The sequence below is a fragment of the Acanthisitta chloris genome, unplaced genomic scaffold (assembly GCF_000695815.1).
Source record: "Acanthisitta chloris isolate BGI_N310 unplaced genomic scaffold, ASM69581v1 scaffold14801, whole genome shotgun sequence".
NCBI lineage: Eukaryota > Metazoa > Chordata > Aves > Passeriformes > Acanthisittidae > Acanthisitta > Acanthisitta chloris.
The window spans coordinates 33583-56867 of record NW_008657796.1 but is presented as its reverse complement, the minus strand read 5'-3'; the positions used below and the strand labels follow the sequence as shown (position 1 = coordinate 56867).

Below are 23285 nucleotides of genomic sequence, written 5' to 3'. Positions count from 1 at the left end.
GCTGGAAAAAACACTTAGCATGATGTGCTGTTGTAAAGTTAACTGTCACATTGCTCAGTTCTAAAGGGGAATTCATATCTCCATCCACTGGACCTGCCCCACATACTTTTGGCAGTCTCAGTTCCCCAAGGCAGGTCTCATCGCTGGAGAAATGATGGGAAGATTTACTTTTCCTCGATCAACTGACAGTACTGCACAAAGTCTAACTAGCACTTGCAATATATTATAGCATCATATGCTGCAAAATAGAAATAAAATACCTGAAAAGTCTGCTGCCAACAGGTCCACTGCCTTTAAAACTTTGACTTGCAAGAAGCCAATGTCTTTTAAGTCCCGAAAGGAATTCTTTATACACTGCAAGGAGGAAACAAAGATGTATTTTGCTTGTTAATTCAGTAAGAAACAGAAACTATTGAACTATTAAGTAACTTATCATAGAATCAGTTCAGTTGGAAAAAATACCTCATCATCAAGTTCAACCATTAGCCCAGAGCTGCCAAGCCCATCACTAAACCACATCCCTAAGCACTACATCTACACATCTTTTAAATATTTCCAGCATTGATGAATCAACCACTTCCCTGGGCAGCCTGTTCCAAAGCTTGGCAACCTTTTTGTTGAAGAAGTGTTTCCAAATATTCAATCTACACCTCCTCTGGCACAACTTGAGATACACTTAGTCCTTCTTGCCCAGCTTTTGAGGATGTGGAAGCCATCATAGAGTTTTGTCTTCCAAGAGTTTAAAGTCCCAAACATAACCTCCTCAAAGGAGGAAATAAAGCTAAGATTGTGATCCCTCCATGATCTTCAGTGTCTCATTCCCCATGATAATCTCTTAATACAATTCAAATTTGGAAAGAACAGTATTAGTTTAAAGTTCAACAAATACAAACAGCCAAATTGCTTGGGTCTATCTGCCCTGCCAATCTCCTTGTCATTCTAAATGTAATAACTATTCCATGTAACAGTTTCCTTTGGTAGGAGACATGTTATTATGACTGGACAATTAATTTTTTCTTCCTGAAATTTTGACTACTTTCAAAACTAGAGGAGAAAAAAAAAGAAGAAACACAAACTCACATAGCGCTGAGAAATCTGTTGCCGTTCGCTGGGATCTCCCAAAGGACAGACACACAGATCAGAAATAGACACTCCTGTACATGGGGCAACAGCAATCAGCATTAGCAGTGACCCCGGATGTTTTTCCAGAGGTAGCTCTAAGCAATTGGTCTGCTTTGTTGGCAGGGCAGTAACGTCAACTTGGCACCTAGAACAACATTGTCAAGGGTTAATAAGAAAAAGAAGCTGGTAGAAAGAAAAATAATAAATCAACATTTATATTGATTTCAGTAGCAAGCAGGCACCAAAACTTATTGCTTGTTCAGGATGGAAAGAATGCAAAAAAACCCACCCATCTCAATATTAAACATGAGAAACCAATTAGGCAGTTTCTATTGCACTTACTGTCAAGTTTTGGTTTCTGGTCCGTCTACTGGTAAGGAGAGGTAAAATGTTTGGGCTGCAAGTACAGGAGGAAAACTTAATTCTGGCCTGCCTCACTTCCCCTCTAAAATCCCCCAGTGTTTTGTGATGGATTTGAAACACAATTTTATTTCACTTGGGGGAAAAGAAAAGGGGCAAATGCAAAATTTAAAACATTAGCCTAAAATAGATTAGTTTCTTTAAACTCACATACTCCATTTTATGCTACATTATACTGTATGCCCCAATCTCTTTTACAAGCCTTACTAGAGCTACATTTTCAGTGTACTGTTCTATTTCCCAAAGGGAAGGACTGTCTTAAAAGTTCCCCACCCACTCCGAGCACATAATATGTATCATTAACCTGATGCTTCCCCAAAAAATAAAAACAAGGAGGATAAAGGAAAAACACTCATAAAGAGACAATAATAAAAGATGAGTATGGACTAAAGCAGAGACATCACTAGGCAGCCAGTTATACACGAAAGGAGCGGTTAAACGCAACAAAAAGCCTAATCACTTGGCTCGGCTAAATGCCTTCTATTTAGAAGTCCAGTAAATGGAGTGGAACTTTTTCGAACCTCTGTGGGGCTTGGCTTTTAAGAACAGGCTGAACAAAAGTTACAGATGAAAAAGGAAAAAGCCAAAAATAGCGAAGGAGAAGGTTTGGTGGCACACTGCAAGAGAAGTCGCATTTCTCAAAGGGACAGTGAGCGGATGATGGAGAGCAAGAGCTTTTGCTCGGCTTAATGCCTGCCGACAAGTTTTTATTTAAACTAAACTTGTTAAGGTGTTGTCTTAATAGGCTAAAATTCCACAGGGTTCCCCCAGGTGGGTTTCTTCTGGGTAAATGGTGCATGTAGTGTTCCTGATTGATCCCATTCCAGTAGTAGAGCTGGAGCAGTTTATACCCATCTGCTATAAATTGCATGCTTTCCTCTTCTTAACAGCCTATTATCTGTGAATGCTAAAGGGGGTAAAAAAAAAGAAGAAAAAAAGAAAAAACAATCTCAAAACATTTCAGCCTGGAAACACAAGAAACTGTGTTATGAAGTAAAAGCCATTGCTCTGATGAGTTCTTAAGTTATCCAGTAGCTCCATCTATTAAAGTACACCTCTTTAAGCTTCCTCTGACCACAATCAATGGGAATGACTTTGCCTTAAGTGTGCTCTTTGCTACACGCTGCACTGCATGTACAACAGGTTGTATGTTTACTCTTATTAACTGCTTTCAAGTGCTTTGAAAGAGAAAGAAAATAAACCAGGCAGAGTACCAAGACGGCTGGGAGCGTAGGCTGCCTCTCAACACCATTTCCAAGTGTGAGAGGTTGCATTTAAAGCTCATTGCTACGCCTAGACTCTTCAGAAAGATATGACAAGAGAAGTTACAGCAGAAAGGAAAACAAAACAACAACAGAGAATGAGAGAAAAAGACCTTATTTCTTTCTGAGAAAAAGACCTTATCACTTCCATACTGGAGGTCAACATCACCTTGGCTGCATTAACACCATTGCGTCTCCGACTGCAGCAGTTTTACTGATACTTTAGGTATCAGCACAAAAGGGGGAATGTATCCTTATCTTGGAGTTTACTTTTATTCTTTTTTACAGATGAAGAAACTGGAGGAAGGGGAGAGGAAATCTCAAGGTCACCCAGCTGGTTTGTGGTTCAGCTGGCAACAGAGGCCATGTCTCCCACGTCAGCATTTCATACACCACCCACTCAACACAGTGCACAACTGGAAAAAGCTGCAATTTTTTGTCATGTTGAAAACTTTCCATGGGGTAAGAGAAAAAAGACGACTTGTACAGACAAAGGTGCCTCTCCCACCAATAGATAACCTTAGAAATCTCTCATATCTCAAAGATAAATATAATGCTAGCTTGTTTTGGCAAACTGAAATTGCTTCCCTTATTAAAAGAATTTGATTAGCCAAAGGTCAAAGAAAAGATGGAGTATAAAGGCATGGGGGTAGGAGAGATGCATGTGTGGAGGGGAAAACAGCAGGAGATGGAGTATAAGCACTTCTTCCTCAAATCATGTCTGATTTCTGTGCAAACTAACTTCCTTAAAACATCTGTGTTCACTCAAGGTGAGGGTATGCCTCTGTATTTTCTTGTGAGGAACTGAAGAAAATCCACATTTGCACTTGCAAATGGCAAAAGGCTTAAGGAAAAGAAAAAGACAATGTGCTTCATTTAGGTTATACAACATAATTGATCAGACTGCAAAGAACGCAGCTTGGTAAAACAATTAGACATTCAATTTACTATATAAATTCAGCAGTTTCCACACAAATGCTTCTACACTATTAAAACGCATCTAATGATTTCCAAACTGCTTCCCTCATCCTGTTGAAACAGAAACTCTTCCTTTCCTTCTTTCTCAGCTTTCTATCTGCGAGACCTTATTACAGATAATTATTTCACAGGAAAGTGGTAAGAGACTATTATGATGGGCACAGAATAAAACTAATGGAGGCAATCCACTTCTTGCTTAAAAGTTGCCTGATCTGAATTCAAAGAGCAAAACTCTCTGATTATTTGTATTTTAGGTGGTGCAAACAATCTCCTGAGTTAAACTCTCAACACAGTAATCCTATCTCAGAATAGAATAGCTCTGCTTGTTTTGCTACATTACATATTCAATTCAGATATCACCTTCCACACACATGGCTACATGTATGATCTATAGGGGATGCAGTTCTGTAAGTTAAGAGTGAATTGTGCACACAAATGTGTCCCCCTTTTTTTTAAACACAAATAATTAAATCCTTTCCTTCCTCCTCCTGATCAATATTGAGGTCTACACCTCTATATCAACCTCTAGTCCTGTAGAGGATTAGACCACAGCTTTAGTTTTCATTGAAGACTGTTCTTTTGACACACTCCTCATCTTTAGCTGCTTTTTTTTTCTCTTTTTATTCATTTTGCAGAGAAATGTTACTTGAGAACACTATATAGTAAATTTGGGATAACTGTAATTTTTTTAGCTTTATCAGGGAATCAGATTTTAAAATTTCACTAAAACTGCTAAGCTTAGCCTCTTACTAGTCATGGAGTTGTATTTCACTACCCCATCCACAGTCCATCGAATTATGACAAGTATCCTTAAATATACATTAAAAAGTATGAAAAATATCTGCACAAAAGATTTCCATTTTCCCCCTGCAGAATTCTTGAAATCCCTTCACAAAAGAGGATAGAATCATTATCACAGTATACAGTAAGACGCATCTATGATTAATATTTGAAAAGGAATTTCAAATGCCACAAGTGTCAGGGAGACGACTAATAAGGTTTTATTCTGACTTATTTTACAGATAAATTTTTGTGGCCTGATTCATCCTGCAGCCTCGTGAAATTTAAATGAAAGTTTTGATTGCAGTGGTAGTAGATTTTACTGCACCATCCCAACAGTGTAGCCTTTAAAAACAAGGCTTGTTTCTTGCTGCAAAGACAGCTTCCTGGAGGCATTCATCATAAATATATTGGATGCACTCCAATCTCAGAGCTCATGGTCTTAAGTCTAGCCATTTTTGTCAAATCTCTTTCTTCAGGTAAATACTTGAAGGAAAACCCTTCAACATTCTGCAGCATCTCTTTCTCAAAACATATTCCTTAATGCAGAAAGACTCTCTAACAACCTGACATAAACAATTTACCTCTGGCTGGACAAATTCTGCATGAGTTAACACCTTTGTTTATTAATACACATTAACATCGTCTCCTGTTTATAGCTTGCCTCTTATCTCAAAGGACATGAAAAGCACTCAATAAACGTTGCTAACAGTCCTGTACAGACTAAATAGAGGGATTATTCCATTCAGCAGCAAAACTGAGCCACCCCTCAGTGCTGGACTCTGAAACACTCCTGCAGCTGAAACACTCAAGGCTGCAGGATTCTAAGCAAGGAAGAGAAATTGGACCCAGTTGGAGATCTAAGGAGACCACAGGTATGGAATGCAATAATTTAGCTTGTGATGTGCACTGACAGTGAGGGTTTGGTTTGTGATACAAGGGTGACATGAAATGTTTCCTCACTAATTCAGCAGCAGACAAACACCCCAGGTGTTAGTGTTTAGCACTGGAGGGCCAAAGCATTTCTTATTCTATACGTTCCATAGTCTCCACAGACACTTCAGGTTCTGTTTCAAGAACAATATTTTACCGTGAATCTAAATTATGCCTGGGAGAAGAGCCATGTTCCAGGGGCTTAAGGCATCCATCCTATGTGAAATCCTGGGTCTAAGGGAATTAACGAGAGTCTTTATGCCACAAAAGTTCTGCAATGTGGGTTATCAGACATGACTACACTTTGAGCATCTCCAACTTGATTCAAATGTTAAAAATATACATATATTTAAAGGTCTAAGCAGCACAGTTCTAGGTTGAGCAGGCTGAAGGGGAACATAATGAATCCTAACTCTATTCACAACTTGACCACAGAATTAGTAATTCAGATCCAGAAAATTCTGTCTTTTCCTTAAAACCATGCAAATTATTTGAGGACAGTTGGCTGTGCTGCTATGTATAATGACCAAATATAACCCACAAACATTTTGCTAAAGAATCTTTCTTACAATGATGTTGTGAAATCCAGAAATCTCAAAAGTCAACTTGGAAATCATGGAGACAATAAACATGGCACCTCATAATGCTGCTTTTTCCAACAGAATCCTTTTCCAGATTAGACTGTATTTGAACCCTTCATAAAATATTATTTATTGGGTGTCAAATGTTTCTGTACTGGAAAAGCAAGACTTGCCATTATGTGTTTACCTACTCTTGCATTGGCACTTTAAATGTATATATATTTTTTCCTGTTTTGATGCTAGAGCCAATTTGCTATGTTGTTTCCACATAGACAGCAAAAATAATTTTAGTCATAGAAACATTTGTGTTGGAAGGGACTTTAAAGATCATCTTGTTCCAACCTTCCTGCCAGAAGCAGGGACACCTTCCACTAGACCAAGTTGCTCAGGGCCCCATCTGACCTGGTCTCAAACATTTCCAAGGATCTACCCTGGAAGATTTACTTTTACTTTAAGGTAAATCTCCCACACACACTCTTCACCTAGGCTCAATACAATACGTATTTTGTTGATAGTTTTTGCCACACTAAACACCACCTGTCAGAAATCAATACAGGGAAAAAAGGGGGGAAAAACCTAAAGAAGAATTGCTCCAGTATCAGGGAGACAGATCAGAGGCAAATTGCAAATACTGCTTTGTTTCTTAACCCTAAACAGAATATCAGAAGTAATAGAAGTAACTGTGAGAATGGAAGGAACAGATTCATCTTCAGCCACTTCATGCGATGAGCAACAGCACTCTGCCAGAAAGCATTTCCTGCTCTGCAAAACCACAAACATTTGCAGAGCCAAAGGGCATTGTTCTTCTCAGTGAATAGTTTCAAACTATTTGAATGCTTAAAGTAAGAGAATGCTCTTATGAGTTACTGATACTTAGTCAGCAAGATGTGAAACCCTGGCCAGGTGAGAACAGCAAACAAACTGCAGGCAGGAACATAGCCCCCAAGAACTGAGAAGCTGTGGCACTGATCCTGCAAGAGATAAGCATGGGCAGACCAAAGAGGGTCTCCAGCAAAGTAAATGGTTCTTGGTGCTGCTGTATGTACCCAAAAGTGCAGATGGAGTATGGGGAGATGGTTCCACATGACAATGCTGCAAACCAAAAGAAGGAAGAAGATAGAGTTACTACTAGGAAAACAACACCATACAAATGAAGATAGAGTTAGCGTGGAATGGAATTGCAGAATCACAGATCTCAAATTGGAATGGAAGCATAAGGCTCAAGTCCTGAACTAAGCGTAGAAAACATACTCTATTCCCATTACAGAATTACAATAAAAGGGTGACTGCTATCCCACAAAATAAAGTCTCCTCTGCTAATGTGGCATAAGATCATTAATTGATTATTTGAAGCTATAACCATAGAATGGGTTGGTTTAGAAGTTAAAGATCCACCTTAAAGATCCTCTTGTTCCAACCCCTCTGCCATGGGCAGGGACACCTTCAACAAGACCAGGCTGCTCAGAACTCCATTCAACCTGGCCTTGAACACTTCCAGGCATTGGGCATCCACAGCTTCTCTGGGCAACCTGTTCCAGTGACTTACCAACCTCACAGGGAAGAATTTTTTTCCTAGTATCTAATCTAAACCTATTCTCTGTCATTTTGAAGCCATTCCTCCTTTTCCTGTCATGACATGTTCTTGTAAATAGTCTCTCTATCTTTCTTGTAGACTCCCTTAAGATACTAGAATAATGGAATAATGCAGTGGGACAAGATCTGGTATCAGCCAGGAGATGGGCAAATCACCAGTGAGGCTGTCCCCAAAAATGGTGCTTTAAACAACAGGAGCTGGTGCAATAGTGTGGAGCCCCAAACCCACAGAGACCAATCCTCTGTGGCAATGGAGGAGAGATTACTAAAATAAAGCAAATTCAGGTAACAGAACACATATGTAAACGAGGTTACAAGAAATCAACATCAAAGTACAAACAGAAAAAAGGGACACCAGTGCCACTTCCAAAAGGAGCACAAAGACCCCTGGGCTGGCACCAGCAAAGCACAACAGAATCTAGAGCAGTATCACCACATAAATGCAGACAAATTCTGCCTCCTTGATGCCACTGGCTCTCCCAGAAACAACTGACACTGAGCTCTCACAGTATTTTGGGTTATAGAGGCAGCTTGGGTGCCCGTGATTCAAGTTGTAGCTAATCAATTACCCAATTAATAGGTTTTAATAGACATATCCTTACAGAGCCATCTGGACCTGACGGGAATAAGGAGAGAAACATACATTATGATACTGGTAATGGAAATAAATCAATCAGTTTAAAAAAAATCATAATCACATTTTTTGTACTTACCCCACCTCTCTCCCTCCCCCCAAAAAAAAATCTAACTCAAACCCAACTTACGTTCCCAAAAGCTCCTCATGCTTTTTGTTATCCTTTCTCCAGACCTCTATGTTCAACATATCCTTCCTGTCAGAGAAGTAGTGAAAATCAAACTGTTCCCTCCACTGAGGATTTGCACTCTTACACAGTGTCTAGAAAACATGCAGTTACAATATTTACTTTTCTTAAACAGTACTTATTTCCACAGTAAAGCATATATCAATTCTAACACAAGAACAAGGCTGGATGTTAGAGCATCCAGTACTAAGCCCATTCCAACCAAAGCTCCCCTTCCATCATGTATAGTCTCATCTTCCTAAATACTCTCTTTTTTGTCTCTCAATAATAAATATGCAATTGTGATGTGAACGAATGGCTGGAGAAATTCTGAAATGCAAGGTGGACCCACCAGCTCCACTTCCAGTGGATTGTGGCCATCATTCAACATCACACATTGGAAGAAATCAAGAATAACCTTTTGAGGACAATCACCTGGAAACAGATTTGAATGAATCAAGAAACCCAAATGAGTATTTTTTACCTTTCTGTGCAAAGAAGGAGCAGCCTTGAAATTATTAACATTTATTTAATTTGATACGTGTAAATTGTGCCTCTGAGTTCAATGGGACTGCTCACGTGTCCAAGTTACTCTGAGTCTTCACTAGATGGGACTTAAATTGTTTGCAGTTCATATCATGCTACAGTGCCAACCATCAATATCAGAATGGCCACTGGGAGAACAGGAGATAGGATTAGCTGGACCATGTCTGAGATTTCTCCCACCTTGTCTGCTTTTCTGCACCATGAGAGATAATATTTTTCAAGTTGAATAAACTCCAGGAAAGAACATGAAGCATTGCCAATATGACATCTTAGGATGTAAAAGCAGTGGTCCCCAACTTTTGCTGGACCCCAGACAGAAATACTAAGCAATTAACTCACTGCAGGCAACATTGTGCTTGACTCCCCATTTTAAACTTCGTAATTTTCTGTGACTGCAAACAGCACAGCCTTGCAGATTCACGACACAGGCTATGGACCATTAAAGAGAAACATAAAAAGGAATCTTAGGAGGAAGAACATATATTTATTTTAAAATAACTAACCCATTTGTTATTTTTCAAAACTACTTTTCTAATTAAAAACATTGTATCATGACCTTGGTTTGACATCCAATGTGGGGGGCAAAGTGCAGGTTTCAGATGCGCCTACATCTGAACATTATGTTCTGTGAACTTGCTCTGTACATTTTGTACAGGAGGTTTGTTTGCTCCTCCTCTGCACTTCCAGTTCATGACATGCAGAGCCCTTGTTTTCTCAACAGAGTATTATTTTAATTATAGCCTCTCTCCTTATTAGACATTGGAGGGGAAATGTATATCTTTCAGAACCCCATTCATTTCTTGGAGTCCCATGAAACACTACTGCATACAAGTTAACACAGACTCGAATAATAAAAGTTAAAAATCAAAGGCATGAAATATTCTGGAATATTTGAGGTGAGTGGGTTCGGCTATATGCAACATATTTTTCAAGAAAGGTGCTTTAAAAAGAAATAATAATTCCCCTGCACTGGGAAGCATTTCAGGTCTGCTTTTCCAGCAGACCTAACATTGCAAATCCAACTTCTGTATTGGCAGAGAACAAAACACATGTGTGGAGCATATAGCTTTATTTCATTTCATATTAATGTCAAACATCCATCAGTATGATGAGTATGTTAAATGCACAAAACAGATACATACAATATTCCTAACTTCCTCTTTCTCCATCAGCATGTAAAGCCTATTAGCAAAATGTTAATGTTCCTGATCTGGTCTCCTGGTTTTGATCTCACTTATATAAAAGAGTCTCAAGAATAGTTCCATCTGAGGTAGCAACACCAGGAGAAGAAACACCAAGTACCTTATTGCTTCAGCAAATTTAAGGAAATCCTTAATACTTACCTTGCTCTTGTATCTTTGATCTCCCAGTTTGAGGAGAATGAAAATCTCTGCGAAGCCCCCTCCGGGCATGTTCTTCCCCTCCAAGAGTGTGATGGTGACCAGACCATTCCACAACTGGTTCTTGCGCAGAGACTCAGACAGTTTCATGCTCCGCATGAAACTCGACTGAAAAAGCAAATCAGCAACACGAAATGTTTATAGACCCAGACCACATTTTTATGCTCAACTTGATTGTGATATGAAAGCACCAGGAGAGAGAGGTACCATGATCCCCTAGGAGTAAGCAGACAATGGAGAGCAGTAGGATATTATGGATTTTCTGCCTGACTGTACTACAACTGGCCCCATGAAGAGATGATGCCCAGGATCACAGCAAAATCAGCAGGGTTGGCTTAAACCACCAGAAAAGTGGACTTCAGCTAACCTGGCTGAGCTCTGGCAGGAGCAGACCTCAAGCGTTGAGAGCAGTCTGTTACCTTGGCTCAGGGAAAGACACGGGAGAGTGACGGGGAGATGGAATAGGGGAGAAACTAAACTCTTAAAATGTCTCCAGTTACACCCATAAAATGTGGGTCTGTCCTTTCCGGGGAGACAGCCCATGATCATAAAGCCTACGTCCAGGTGAAAGGCTGAACACGCATCTTCCACCTCCTCCATCACTCAACCACCCGTCGTCTGCGTTAGCTCTTTGCCTGCTGCCTTTGCAGTTCCTGCTTCCAGAAACTGAGCCCACGAATCAAAAATACTGATGCCTGCTGAAAAAACACTGACACCACCAAGCTCTTTATCTGGAGTTATGGTTACTTGGTAGCCACATTTGTTACCTCTGCAGCCTCATCCTACATAGCACGGCTGCGCTAACAGTTTGCTAACTGGCAATATTTTATTGGACAGAGGATGATTAAATAGGCCTTTATTTGGAGGGAGTGAGCTGGAAACATTAAAACTCAAGGCTATACTTTTCTTCTTGCAGTAAAAATCCTGCCATATTTTATTCTCGTGGAGCAACTTTTAACTCGCCACACTTTGGAGCTTCAATCATGTCATATACAGGTGGGAGCAAGACGGAGGAGAAGATTTCACAAGTCACTTTAAAACAGGACGTGTTAGCTTTAAAAGCAAGTAAGAAATGTTGTTGCTAAATAAAACGACTGCAAAAGCACCTGATGTCTGAAGATTACTTTTTATGGATCAATTACCCAGCAACAAAATTCTTAAATCATAGGTGGTGAACTCACAAATTTTTTACTTGCTTTTTACTGGTTAAAATACCTAACTCTGAATCCCACAAGCATATTAATATACTTCTATTTAAACACCCCATTTGGCTTTCCTGGCGCAATAGTTAAAAATTCCTACCTTTAAAAAGAAAACGAGATTTTGATTCATAAATCCAGCTGCAATGTAATTTCTTTTCTTTTTTTTTTTTCTTTTAAAGTTCGTCTTTTAGGCCAAAAAGCTAAAGCATGACTGTTCCCATGGACATACTTCAAAGTCCCAGCAGATATATTCCTCCCTAAACACTGCAACTATTTCAAAATCCTTTTTATAAAAAAGGGAGTAATGTCCACAAGGGATCAAAGGGCATTCTACAGTCTGGCAATCGCCTTAGAAAAATGGCAGTGCTTCCATGAAATATGCCCTAAAATAATTTTGCAGCTTGGTATGTCCTAATTTCGAATTGGATGTTTATCTTGGAAAGGCTTCTATCTAACTTGTCCATAAAACAGCTCCACTTAGCTCTATGAGCCCTGTGAAAATGGAATCCAAAGCTGGCTATTAAGGGGGCCTGGAGATTGCTTCCATATGGCATAACAGCATGGGAGTGGAGGGCTAAGGCCTACAGCAGGCGCTGCTTGGCTTGAGCTCCCCATCTATCCATGGACACTCATTGCATTACACCATAACATCTGGATTATTGCTTGTAATGTCCCTGGGAAATATCCACTTCCCATCAAAGCCTTTATCTATCTCGCTTGTACTTTGAACATTTTAGTATTTAACATAGTCATGTTTGATGTGATGTACTTGCTGCTTTAGGAGCAAGGATTTTCCCTCCCCCCTGCTCTTCCTCAGAGGAAGAAGAGGTATTTGATGTTAGTTGACAAAAAAAAAAACAAAAAAAACCAAAAAACAGGCGAAGTTTATTATCCACATTACAATTTCTTTTAAAAACAAAGCATCCAGCTCTCTTCAAAGCTTGCACATTGAACACGAAAGAGAGTTGTTATCACTCAGTTTTCACAACAAACTTGGATTCTTTCCTTTTTTTTTTATCCAGACCAGTATTTTAGGGAGTCATTCAGCACTGGGGACCTTCCTTCCCAGTACTGCAGCACACAACTCCCTCTTGCAGCCACTGACTTGACAGTTCAAAGGACTGTTGGGAGGTACCCAAACCAGCCTGGATTCCACATGATCCCAGGAAAACTCAGCACCTGCACTCAGAATTACTGCAACACATTGCAATGCATCAACCTTGACCTTCCAGAACAGGTGGCCCCAAGCAAATGGCCTTGTGCACCCCCTTGTGCAGCTGCAAAAGCACTCTGTGCTCATCTCAGAAGAGGGTCTCCTGCTAACAGGACCTGGATGAGATCTAGCATCACTTGAGAGCATCCCACTGGATAGTGAAGCCAAGATGTTTGCAACTGGTTTAGGGCACAGAGCTGACCTGCAGCACTTCAACATAGTCTCAGTGACTGCAGTCTGCTTCCTACCTCCCCCAGTCCAGCTCTGCCATCAGCACGAGCCTCTCTCCAAACAGAGCAGCACATACCCCAGGAAGGCTGCTTGCCTCACACCCCTGCAAGACATCCCATCACATTAGGAATGCTTTGGATTTCCTGGACATGCCAAGGTCGCTCCCACAGCATCTGCTCAGCAGGTCTGGCACATTTCCTGTGCCTCGCAGCATCTATGTGCACACCAAAGAGCTGCTCTGTGCATGCTCTCTAGCCACCTCTCCAGCCTCCCCAGGTATTTGGCAGACTGTTCCTCTGACCACCCTGATGGAAATCCCAGTGAAACAGGCGGTGTCTCAGATTCCACTCAGTTTCTGGAAGGAAGCATGTCTGGGGAAACCCAGATGTGTGGTAGATCCACAGACCTGGACCATCAATGAGTCAACTTTAGTGCTGCCTGGGGAAGTCTGCACTATGGAAAATGCCTCCCAGGTGACAAGAAAATGATATTGTATTATTTATTTTAGAAGTCTTACCTCCTCTCTGATACCCCACACCTACTCATTTCAAACTGATTTATACAGAGCTAATTGATTCAACTTCACAGCCTCCCTCTGAGTTGGCAAAACTATTACACAGCAGAGCACAGAGAAGTGTAGCTATTAGTCCAACAAAGTTACTCAGTAGCAAAACAAGCACAGAAAAAAACACTCCAAATGCTCTCCTTCCCTCCAGCCACGTAACCTGCCTTCACAGTGAGACCAGAAAAGTCAAAGCCCCTGTCAATACTGGGCAGAAAATGAGGACATAACTGCTTCAACAGTGCCAATTTCGAAGTGTTTTATCTATACAGCTCTTCCCTTTCCCGGGTACCTCCCAGGCTACGGACGCCTCTGCACTTGGGTACTTTGGCTCCTCCTGCTGTTGAACCCAAGCCCTTTCCAGCTGTGCTTCCAGACTGAATGCCAGGTCCATCAGGCCTCTCCTGCTCTATTTTCCTGTAAGCTCTCTGCACTCAGCCTGCTCATACTGTGGCTGCATCCCAGACCAAAGCAAAGGTGCCTTGCAGAGGTACAGAAAAGTTGGCTGAAGCTAGGATCAGGCTATAGAGCTGAAAATTAGGAAACACATGCTTTAGGATGGGAGTTGGCACATCTCCCAAGGATAAGACATTGGACACAAGCTTGCTTATTCCTCCCCCTCCTCACTTCTGAAATCAAGGTAGCCTTCAGATCAGAATTTAAGGCTGCCTATACATAGAGCTATGCTTTTGGCTGGGCTCTGTGTGCAAATAACCAATAATATCATAAAGGTCACCTTTATGAGCAGTTCACGGCTGTAAAATGGATAACAACTGGAACTAAGAGCATCCCTCAAGAAAAACCACAGGACGAAAACAATAAGCACAAGAATATCCAGAAAGTTTTACCCTGAAAAACAAACTGGGTGTTTTTAAAATCTAAGAACCTGCGTTTACTGCAGATTTAGGGACTGTGTTCAGGCAAATAATGAGTAATCCCTGAAGCAAAAGCATGGCCTGGTCATAGAGCAGGACCCTGCCACATGAAGACCAGAAGATGGTTCTTCTCCCTACTGCTTAGAAAGAACATTTGTCCAGAAAACATCCCACATCTCTGAACAGAAAAAAATTAAATATCAGTGCTTACAACACTATTTTCAGGAACTTGTCTTGGTTTCAAAATAAATACAGAAGTGTCTCAAACCAACTTTCAATTTTTTATTACTTTCTGGCTCTGGTTCAAAAAAATAAGCTGGACAAGACTGATCAGGTGGACCATATTCTGCCTTCACAGAGCCAAATGCAGGAGATGAACAAGAATGACAGAGCTTTGGAGGGGAAAGAACCGGCTCATTGACCCAGCTTCACAAAATCCTTTAGGAGCTCCAGTCTCCCTGATAACACCATTTGTATATAATCTCCCTCTATAGGCACCCAGTGAATCCCCTCTGGTGCATTAGGGCTGCTTTCAAATCTGTCTCTTTTCCTGACACACACATACATGCCCCAAGTTCAAACTTGTTTTTGAGGCAATAAAGAGATGCAGAAAAATTGTACATTTAAATGACACGGCGAGGTGGCCAAGTGTGAAGTGAGCCCATCTCTCCCATCTTTCATTTAAAAGGATGAGACAGGACAACAGAAAGCCTGCTACAATCCCTGTGAAGAGGTCAAGATCAAAACTGGGCCACGTAATTTACCATTTGAGAAAACAACAACACACAAATAGGAGGACTCTTTGGACCTCTCCTCATTAGGCAGAGAAACCATTTTGCAGAGACAGTCTCCCCTTGGGAAAGAGGAGAGGGCAGCGAGAAAGGCAAGTGAACCAACACGAGATTGCCGCCACGATGCGTGACCCTGTGGCAACTGAGTCCCTCCGCTCCGTGAAGCGCTTGGAGAGCTTCGCTGCCCACAGGGTTTTGTGGGAGAAAGCCAAACACAATGAGGCAGACAAAAATGAAACCTAACAGCCCACAAAGGAAAAAAAAAAAAGAAGAGTGAGGGATTTTCCCCTGCGATCTGATGCTGAGGAGCACTTCGGTCCGGTCAGCCTTTCAGCCAATTTATTCAATCAGCTTAGGCTATCAAGGTGGCAATTCCGTCGCTTTTGTTTCAGGACTGAACTGCTGCAGGTCAATCCACCCCAAGCAAACCTGCTTATTTGCTTCATAGATGTTCAACACTTAAAGGTTATTCAGCTGTACAAATGCTGGAAATAGCATGCAGGGCACTCAGGGTGAGACTCAAGCCACCCGGGACAAACAAGGCTACCGAGCATCAGCATGTTGGGCCCCAGCAGTGAGAGCTACCAACTCCCTCTGTGCCCAAGAAAGGAAAACAGAAAAGAGGGGAAAGTCTGCCAATACACAGATATGAGTGAATATATTAATATTGTCTAACAGTATCCTCTTCCTTTTGCAATGCCAACCTCCATGAGAAAAAGAAGAAAGCTGCACTCTTAGAAACAGCTCCCACGGAGGACAATGCTGCTCTCAGCTCCCATGAAAAATGAGGGATCTGGATGTGCTGTCCATGTCTCGGGAGTCCGCCCAAACATGCAATGATTCCTTTCTAGCAGCATTGAAAAATTATATACTGTGTAATCAACAGATAGCTAAATCATCCAGTTCAACAGCTCTTGCTCCAAAATGAACTAAAAGACAATATTCAGTTGCCAAAATCCTTTCTGAATACTAACTGTAACGACCATGAGGCTATCAGAGCTGGACTGAACATCTTGTAGTGCCACTGTTTTTCTTGTTGTCTGAAATGTAACTTTTTTTTAAGACAGCAAGGGAGCTCAGAGAACACACGTGAGGAGTGTACAATATGCACAACAGGCCACGTGAATCCCTTCACTAGTCTGACATGGAGCTGCAACAGGTATCAATGCCATCAACATTTGGGGTGAATTTGGAAAGTCAGCAAGAATCCTGTGATTAATGTGAAAAGACTCATTTAGGACACTGATGTGCCAAATCTGCACTAAGATAACATAAAATGGTCAAATTAGAGGATAATCAGATTTCTTTCATGTAGGCAATACAGATTAAAAAACAGCTGTGAAAGTTATATTCATTTTGTCCATCCTTAAAATAAGTCATTTTCCTTGTATTTATAGAAGAGGAAAAGCTAAATATTACAATAGAGTTCAGCTGTAGTTCAGCACAAGATAAAATCCCAGGAAAACTATTTCAAATAGAAAACTTTCATTTACCTAAACCTGGTGAGATGAAATTTAGATCTGTCTCAGCACAGCTGCTCAAATGGAGAGTATATGGTGTTTTTCTCCTGCAACACCCAACCAGAGTCAGCTCGGGAGCCAAAAAAGAGACGAGTTCATGTATCCATTACAGAGCTTTCTCCATTTCCCCTTCCCCCCTTATTCCTGTATCTTTATCTCGTCCAGCAACATTGTTTTCTACCCCATCATACTCTCTGGCTATTCTTCCGTAACCTCTTGTGCCTTCCCTAGACACCTATATTCCCCATGCACACAATTTTTCTTCCTAGCCTTTATGTTCTGCCACAAACTGCTAGTACTGCTTCCACAGACCAGAGTTTCCTAACTAAAGATGGTTATTGATGTACAGTACTAGTGTTTTAGTGCAGTAGCAGAATCAATAAACTAGGAAATACTGCTTTGTCAGATTTTTCCAGCGCATGCTGGGAAATATTTTTTACTGCCTTTGGATGGTCACAGAGGTTTTCTTTAGAGATCACACTGGAGCATGAACTGTGTCTTCCCTAGGAAGAGCTGAAGCTCTCCTACCCTCTAGTGACCGGAACAGAACAGAGCACAAGGTTGAAGCCTTTTTTCCGGTTTAAACAATACTTTCTTTTCTCCTAAATCAGTACAACACTTCAGCATTTCTTAATTTATTTTAAAAGGTGTTAAGGCACAAGCCAGAGGCTTGAGAGCTGAAGGCTGAGAGCTAAAGCTCAAAAGCATGTATGTAAAATAATTACTCAAAATGCAATAGATACTGCATAAAGCAAACAAAAAAACTTCCAGTGACAGCAACCAGGACAAAATTTCAGCTATTCTGGAGAAGACAGACCAGAGTTTAAAAACCTAACTGCCTTTCCCAGAACCCAAACCCAACCAGAGTCCAGAGACAGCTGTGTGAGAAACAGAGGATCAAGCAACACAGACTGAGGGCACAGTAATTTCCAGAGTTTTAGTTAAAAACTAAAGTGTTGAGCTCTTCTATTATTCCATCACTTTCTATTATGTGGCATTCAGGGCTGCCTGGCAGCTCTCTGCTCCAAGCACTGCCATATCCCTGGAATCAGTGCTCTAAGTACTTTGCACTTCTACTGACAAATACATACTTGCTGGCACAATACCTGAGATGGTTGGCCTCGTTACACAGCACATCAGACTTGCAATGAATAAAACGAGAGGAGGTTAATTATTCAATTTATTTAGGCACAAACTGATAGTTATACAGGAAAAATATCAAGATGCATGTGTTGTCTTAAGAGCCAAATTCTGCTTGTGAGAACGTGAGACTGTATAGCTCTCAAGCTGGGTACTGGGGCCTGCAGTTTCTCTATGATTGTTATTTACTCAATAGCAAATTAGAGCTTTACAGAACAAATGAAAACCCACAGCCTGTTTCCTGAACAAGCTAAAATCTAATGCAAAAATCATAGAGCAATATAAAAGTAATGGAAGCCTGCAGAGATACTACAGGAGACCAAGGGAAGCAAGTTATATAGATATGTGGCAATATACAAATCTTGGAAATCTTATTACAATGCTGATAATGAAAACTCCCTGCTCATTCTCTATCCCCAAACCAAAAGGAAATTCAAAACCCACAGAAGTGACCCAAAGAAACACTGCCTCAGAAAATTTCTCCCGTGGCAAGAAGCAGCCCAAATGATTAGAATGGGATCCAGGAGACTCACATCCAACTTCCCACACCAACCACTGGCCACAACTCAAATCCTCCACTGCTCCTTTTTTTTTTTTTGGTTGAATTTACACCCATTTCCCTAGTACAGACAGGTTTTTTCTACAGCTCTTTTCTCAATGGGGTCCTGCTCTCACTTGCCACTACAAACTACCACAGCACTTAAAATCAGAAAACAGCTGCAGTGTCCCATCACAATGAAAAGAAAATCAAAAAAGTGAAGGGTATCACAGCCACCACGTAAGACAGGTTGCATCTATACTTCAGAGTTTTCTTTTGTTTACCCTTTCTGTTCCAGAGGAGGGCACAGATTTTTGTCAGGGGACTTACTTTTTTAAGTTAAAAAAATATGGATTACCTTGGGCGAAGTTCGTTTCTTCCGACTTGACCATCTCTGTTCATGAGTCCCCATCATTGCACCAAAGAGAACCCAAGGAAAGGAAACAGAGAAGGAGTAAAATGGGGAAAGCGTTACAGCAAAATGCTTCAAACAGCAACTTGTCAAATGTGTTAAAAAATATTATTACTAAGTAGGGGGCTGGATCTACAACTGCATCCATCTACCTTCCCTCCCCAACAGAACAAAGCAATCAACAAACTCAAAATACCTGCATTGCACCAAAAAAAAGAGGAAATTAAAAAAAAAGGTTATTGAGAATAAGAAGTGAAGGGACCCAGAGCCATTAGGAAGAAACATGGCTTATACTTTTGGTGCCATCTGGTTCTACAGTAAGCTAATTTAAAAAGGGGGGAAAAATCATCTTGCTGTTAAGTGCTAATGTGGACAGAGCTATTTCACTATTCTGATTCCATTGGAAATGGCTGAGCAATCTGCATTTGAAATATGAGGGCTTAAAACACCATCTTTAAAAAAAAAATTACAGTGTGCACCAGCTCGTCTATCATCTGCACTCTGAATGTTAACTAAGCACCCAAGAGTACCAAAAGCTGCTATTTAAACCAAAGTATTTTCTGTCTCACTGGCTAGGTCCACTTCAGCCCAGGCCTTCCTAAAAATCCCAAAAGAATTCCTAAAGTTATTTTGGCTAAACTGTGGGGTTTTTTTGCTAAATCAACTTTATGTCTTTGCTTCACCCCTCCCTGCAATCCAGCAACACCTGCCAATAACACTCTCCTGTACAAGTTAAAGGGGAATTCACATCCCAGATCAAAGTTATGTCATAACACAGGTATGTAAATACAACAGTGGTTTCAATATTGCCATTAAGCTTTTAAATAATCACATAGTGAGGTAAAAATAATTCTACAATTATCTTATTCTGAATTGAGATTTCACAATTCTCAGAAAGGCAACTATCTGAAAAATAAATAATGAGCAGCAGACATCCCACATCAGCTTTTTCTCATTTTGCTTTCCAACCACTTGAAACATTTACATTTCTATAAATAATCCCATTCAGGCTGGAATGCTATACCTATATTCAATAGTAAACAGCAACTTTCATACTAGACTATGCAGCAAACTTGTAGGAATATTTTCTCTTTACACATGCATTGCACATATTTAAAATCAGGTCTGTTTTTTGAGACAGTCCAAATAAATGCCTGATCTTGGCTTTTCCCCACTCCTTGCTGGCCAGGAGCAGTATTAGTTCACCAACATTTGTATGTTTCTCACTCTGTAACACCCTAGTAGAAATCTTGAAAGATAAAACAAAAGCAAAAAACCCACGTGCAGGACCTGAAATTAAAAAACGATCAGCTTCAGTAGCTTCTTCTGAGTTTCTAACATCACTAATCACCATATTTCTGCAAAGTTCAATTAAACTCGGTGAAGAAACTGTCAGTGGGAAAATCAGGGATCTTACAAGCGATCTCTTCCTCTCATCCAGTGCAGTCTTCTGCAAGGCTGGGGCAGTTTAGGTCTTAATATCAAAGCTCAGCCTTTAGATTTCATGTGGATAGATTTTTCCTTTGTTGTTAAAAATGAAAAAAAAGAAAATATAATAACTTTTCTTCCACCTGTCCATTGCAGTGGTGGATACATGCCCTGTACACAGAGAGCACTGCCACAGTGCACATCACAGCTACAAGACAGAAGAATACAGATGTCTACACAACTTTAACCCAGCTAAATATGGGGCTTTTTTTAAAGTTATGATCTATCTCGATTTCAATATTGAGTCTCAGAGGATGAAAATAAAGGTGGCATTTCCCACTAAATCAGATTATGCCAGCTCTTCTTTTCTCCCCCCTACACCTTCCAGCTATAAATTTGATTTCCTAAGCCACTTACATTTCTCTTGAAGTCTCCTTGCTTGACTGCTAGGCTCAAGTTTAATACAATCACTCCCATGTCATCTTCTAAACTGTTGGGATCTTCCAGTTTTAAAACCCGTTCTGTAGTTCTACAAGCAAAAAAGAGAAAAAAAAACAAAAGACATGCATTTATTGACTCCAGTTAACTCGAGTTGATTATTAAAGGTCAGGCTGAGCTGTGCAAATTTCAACTTCTTGTCTGAAATTCCCCATATTGAGTTTAAATGTTAAAATGGGAAATATGGAGGGTTCCTTTTTAGTTCTGACAAAATACACCCCTCTTGCAATAATGCAGCCCAGTGTTTCTATAGCACTACTTACTACTCATAACTCCATATGCAGATACATGCCAAATAAAGTTCCTACTACCTTCCACTTCACAGGGAAGAAAAGTGACAGGGAAACTCATCCAAGTGAATTTTCTAATATTATGGCTGTGATGGGACTTCAGAGATATTTATTCGGATTGTGTGTAATCTCCTTCCATGACTCTGTTCCTTTGCTGAAAATGGGAACGCTAGTATTTACCTGGTGGCACTATCTCCTGGATAAATTCATTAACTTTTCTAGAAATTTGGATATAACAGCCATGGGAGCCACAATAAACCTGCACAGGGAGAACTCAATTTCTCCAAAAGAGTCAGCGCACAGCAAGGGAGTATAAAAAAAAAAAAAAAAAAAAGAACTAAAACTTGAATTCCTGGCTTCCAGCTCCACATTGAGACCAAGCAGCAGCAGCAGACAAAAGGCACAGGGCTTGCCTCAGCACTAAATCAGGGCCAGATGCAGCTGCTGCAGGGATGGATGGTGTGGGGGGAGCTGGAAACGGGCGCTGGCAGCAGCCGGGCAAACCGCTCCCCAGCCCAGTGGTGTGCACAGGAAGGCACCCATGTTATGTGGGGCTAAGAAGGGATCTCAACCTTCTTCCCCCCTTTCTTCTTCCACCTCCATAAATTATTCCTGTGTAGCTCTCCCTAAACAATGGCCAAATACAGAAACTCTTAATCCTAGAACTGGGCTCCCTCCAGGTTGGATTTGAGTCGGGTGCATAACGCTGGATAAAAACGTGTGCACAGGCTTTATCTCAAGCAATTTCTTTTAAAATGTACTCCTCACTCTTCTCTCAAAAAAAGTTGTCAAGAATTAACAAATTCCAGAGCAGAAGCATTTAATTCTTTCCCTCTGTTTCTGAATTAAGCTGCATTAATAATCTTTAATTAAATAAACACATTACCTATTGAGTTCAAGTTCAGTGAGCACTACAAATGCCGAACCCATGAAGTCTGAAGAGGTTAAATCTCGATCGTACACCTGGTAGCAAAATAAGACAAATATTTCCAGTTTTCACATCATAAGCCACTTTTATCCCAGGCAATGAAAGAACAGATATTTTAAGTCCTTTCAGTTCAATTTTGTATTCGAAAGATCAAAGCTCAGATATAATTCAGGGATCATTTTCCATCTCCCTGCTTTAATTTGTATTTTTAACTAAATATTTACCTAGCATTTCGAAAGTATCTTCTTAATATTATGTAAACAGAGACATGTGTGCTGTTATGGATTGTGCCTGTTCCTTTATGCTCCACGCGACAGCATAATGAAATGCTGCACAAAAATCAGGTACTTTTGGTTACAGATGTTTTAGCAATTAGTGCTCACAACTGGTAGCTTGAGGTTCTGGTAACTATAACGTTACTCATAATGAGAAAAGGCTTTGCTACTTGTCACGGCTGCATCCCAGGTAATAATTCTGTGCAGCTCAGCCAAATTACACTCTTAAACGTGCTTCTGTAACCGCTCTCAGTTTCCCTGAGTTTGCACAAGCATGGGAAAAAAGAGCAGAATTTAGCTCCACAGCTTTAAACAGACCCAGTCAAGGAGTTTTATTTCAACTTGGGTTTTTGCAGGCGGAAAGCAAAACATGCGAGTAAAATCTGGAAAAGACATATGTGCATTTTAATTTGAAATTGCTGAAACTCTTAAACCGGATTGTGTTTTATGTTACGCTGCTGCAGCGAATAAAAATCAATATGCTTCTAAAGCTGAAAAGAATTGCTTAAAAAAATATTGACCCGTCTTTCAAAAGTCTAACCCCAAAACTTACCTTGATCCAGAGTTTTTGATCGAGGGTCTGTACAGGCAGCACAACAGTTTCATCCCAAACTGGGTTGAGGTTTTTGTAGACTACCTTACTTTTGTAGAGAGTTTTCCCATTCAGTTTAAACTTCACATAAGGGTCACTTGTACCTGCAATGATTTAAAAAATAGATCAGTATGCCCCCATGTAAACTCTCAACTATTTTTTTCATTAAATAATAAATAATACTAAATGATAATTATTTATTTTATATATACATGCATATACTTAATTACCTATATAAGAATTGCTTGTTCATACAGGAAATCTATAGAAAGAACCAGAAAGTTGTTTGAAAGCAGGCAACAAAAATTCTTCATAGTTTGCTTGATCTCTCCTGGTTTATTATTAAGGAACATTCTTTATTTTTTAGCAACTTAG

General features: G+C 40.3%; 1 protein-coding gene across 1 annotated transcript in view; it reads right to left on the bottom strand.

The window, feature by feature from the left end:
- MCTP2 (multiple C2 domains, transmembrane 2) overlaps nucleotides 1-23285 on the bottom strand; it is a 100729-nt gene that overhangs the window by 59483 nt on the left and 17961 nt on the right. The window contains 8 exon segments of the mRNA XM_009084877.1: nucleotides 214-354; nucleotides 1081-1267; nucleotides 8434-8564; nucleotides 10359-10523; nucleotides 18846-18881; nucleotides 20745-20856; nucleotides 22002-22078; nucleotides 22872-23014. Of these exon segments, the coding sequence (XP_009083125.1) occupies nucleotides 214-354; nucleotides 1081-1267; nucleotides 8434-8564; nucleotides 10359-10523; nucleotides 18846-18881; nucleotides 20745-20856; nucleotides 22002-22078; nucleotides 22872-23014 (992 nt within the window).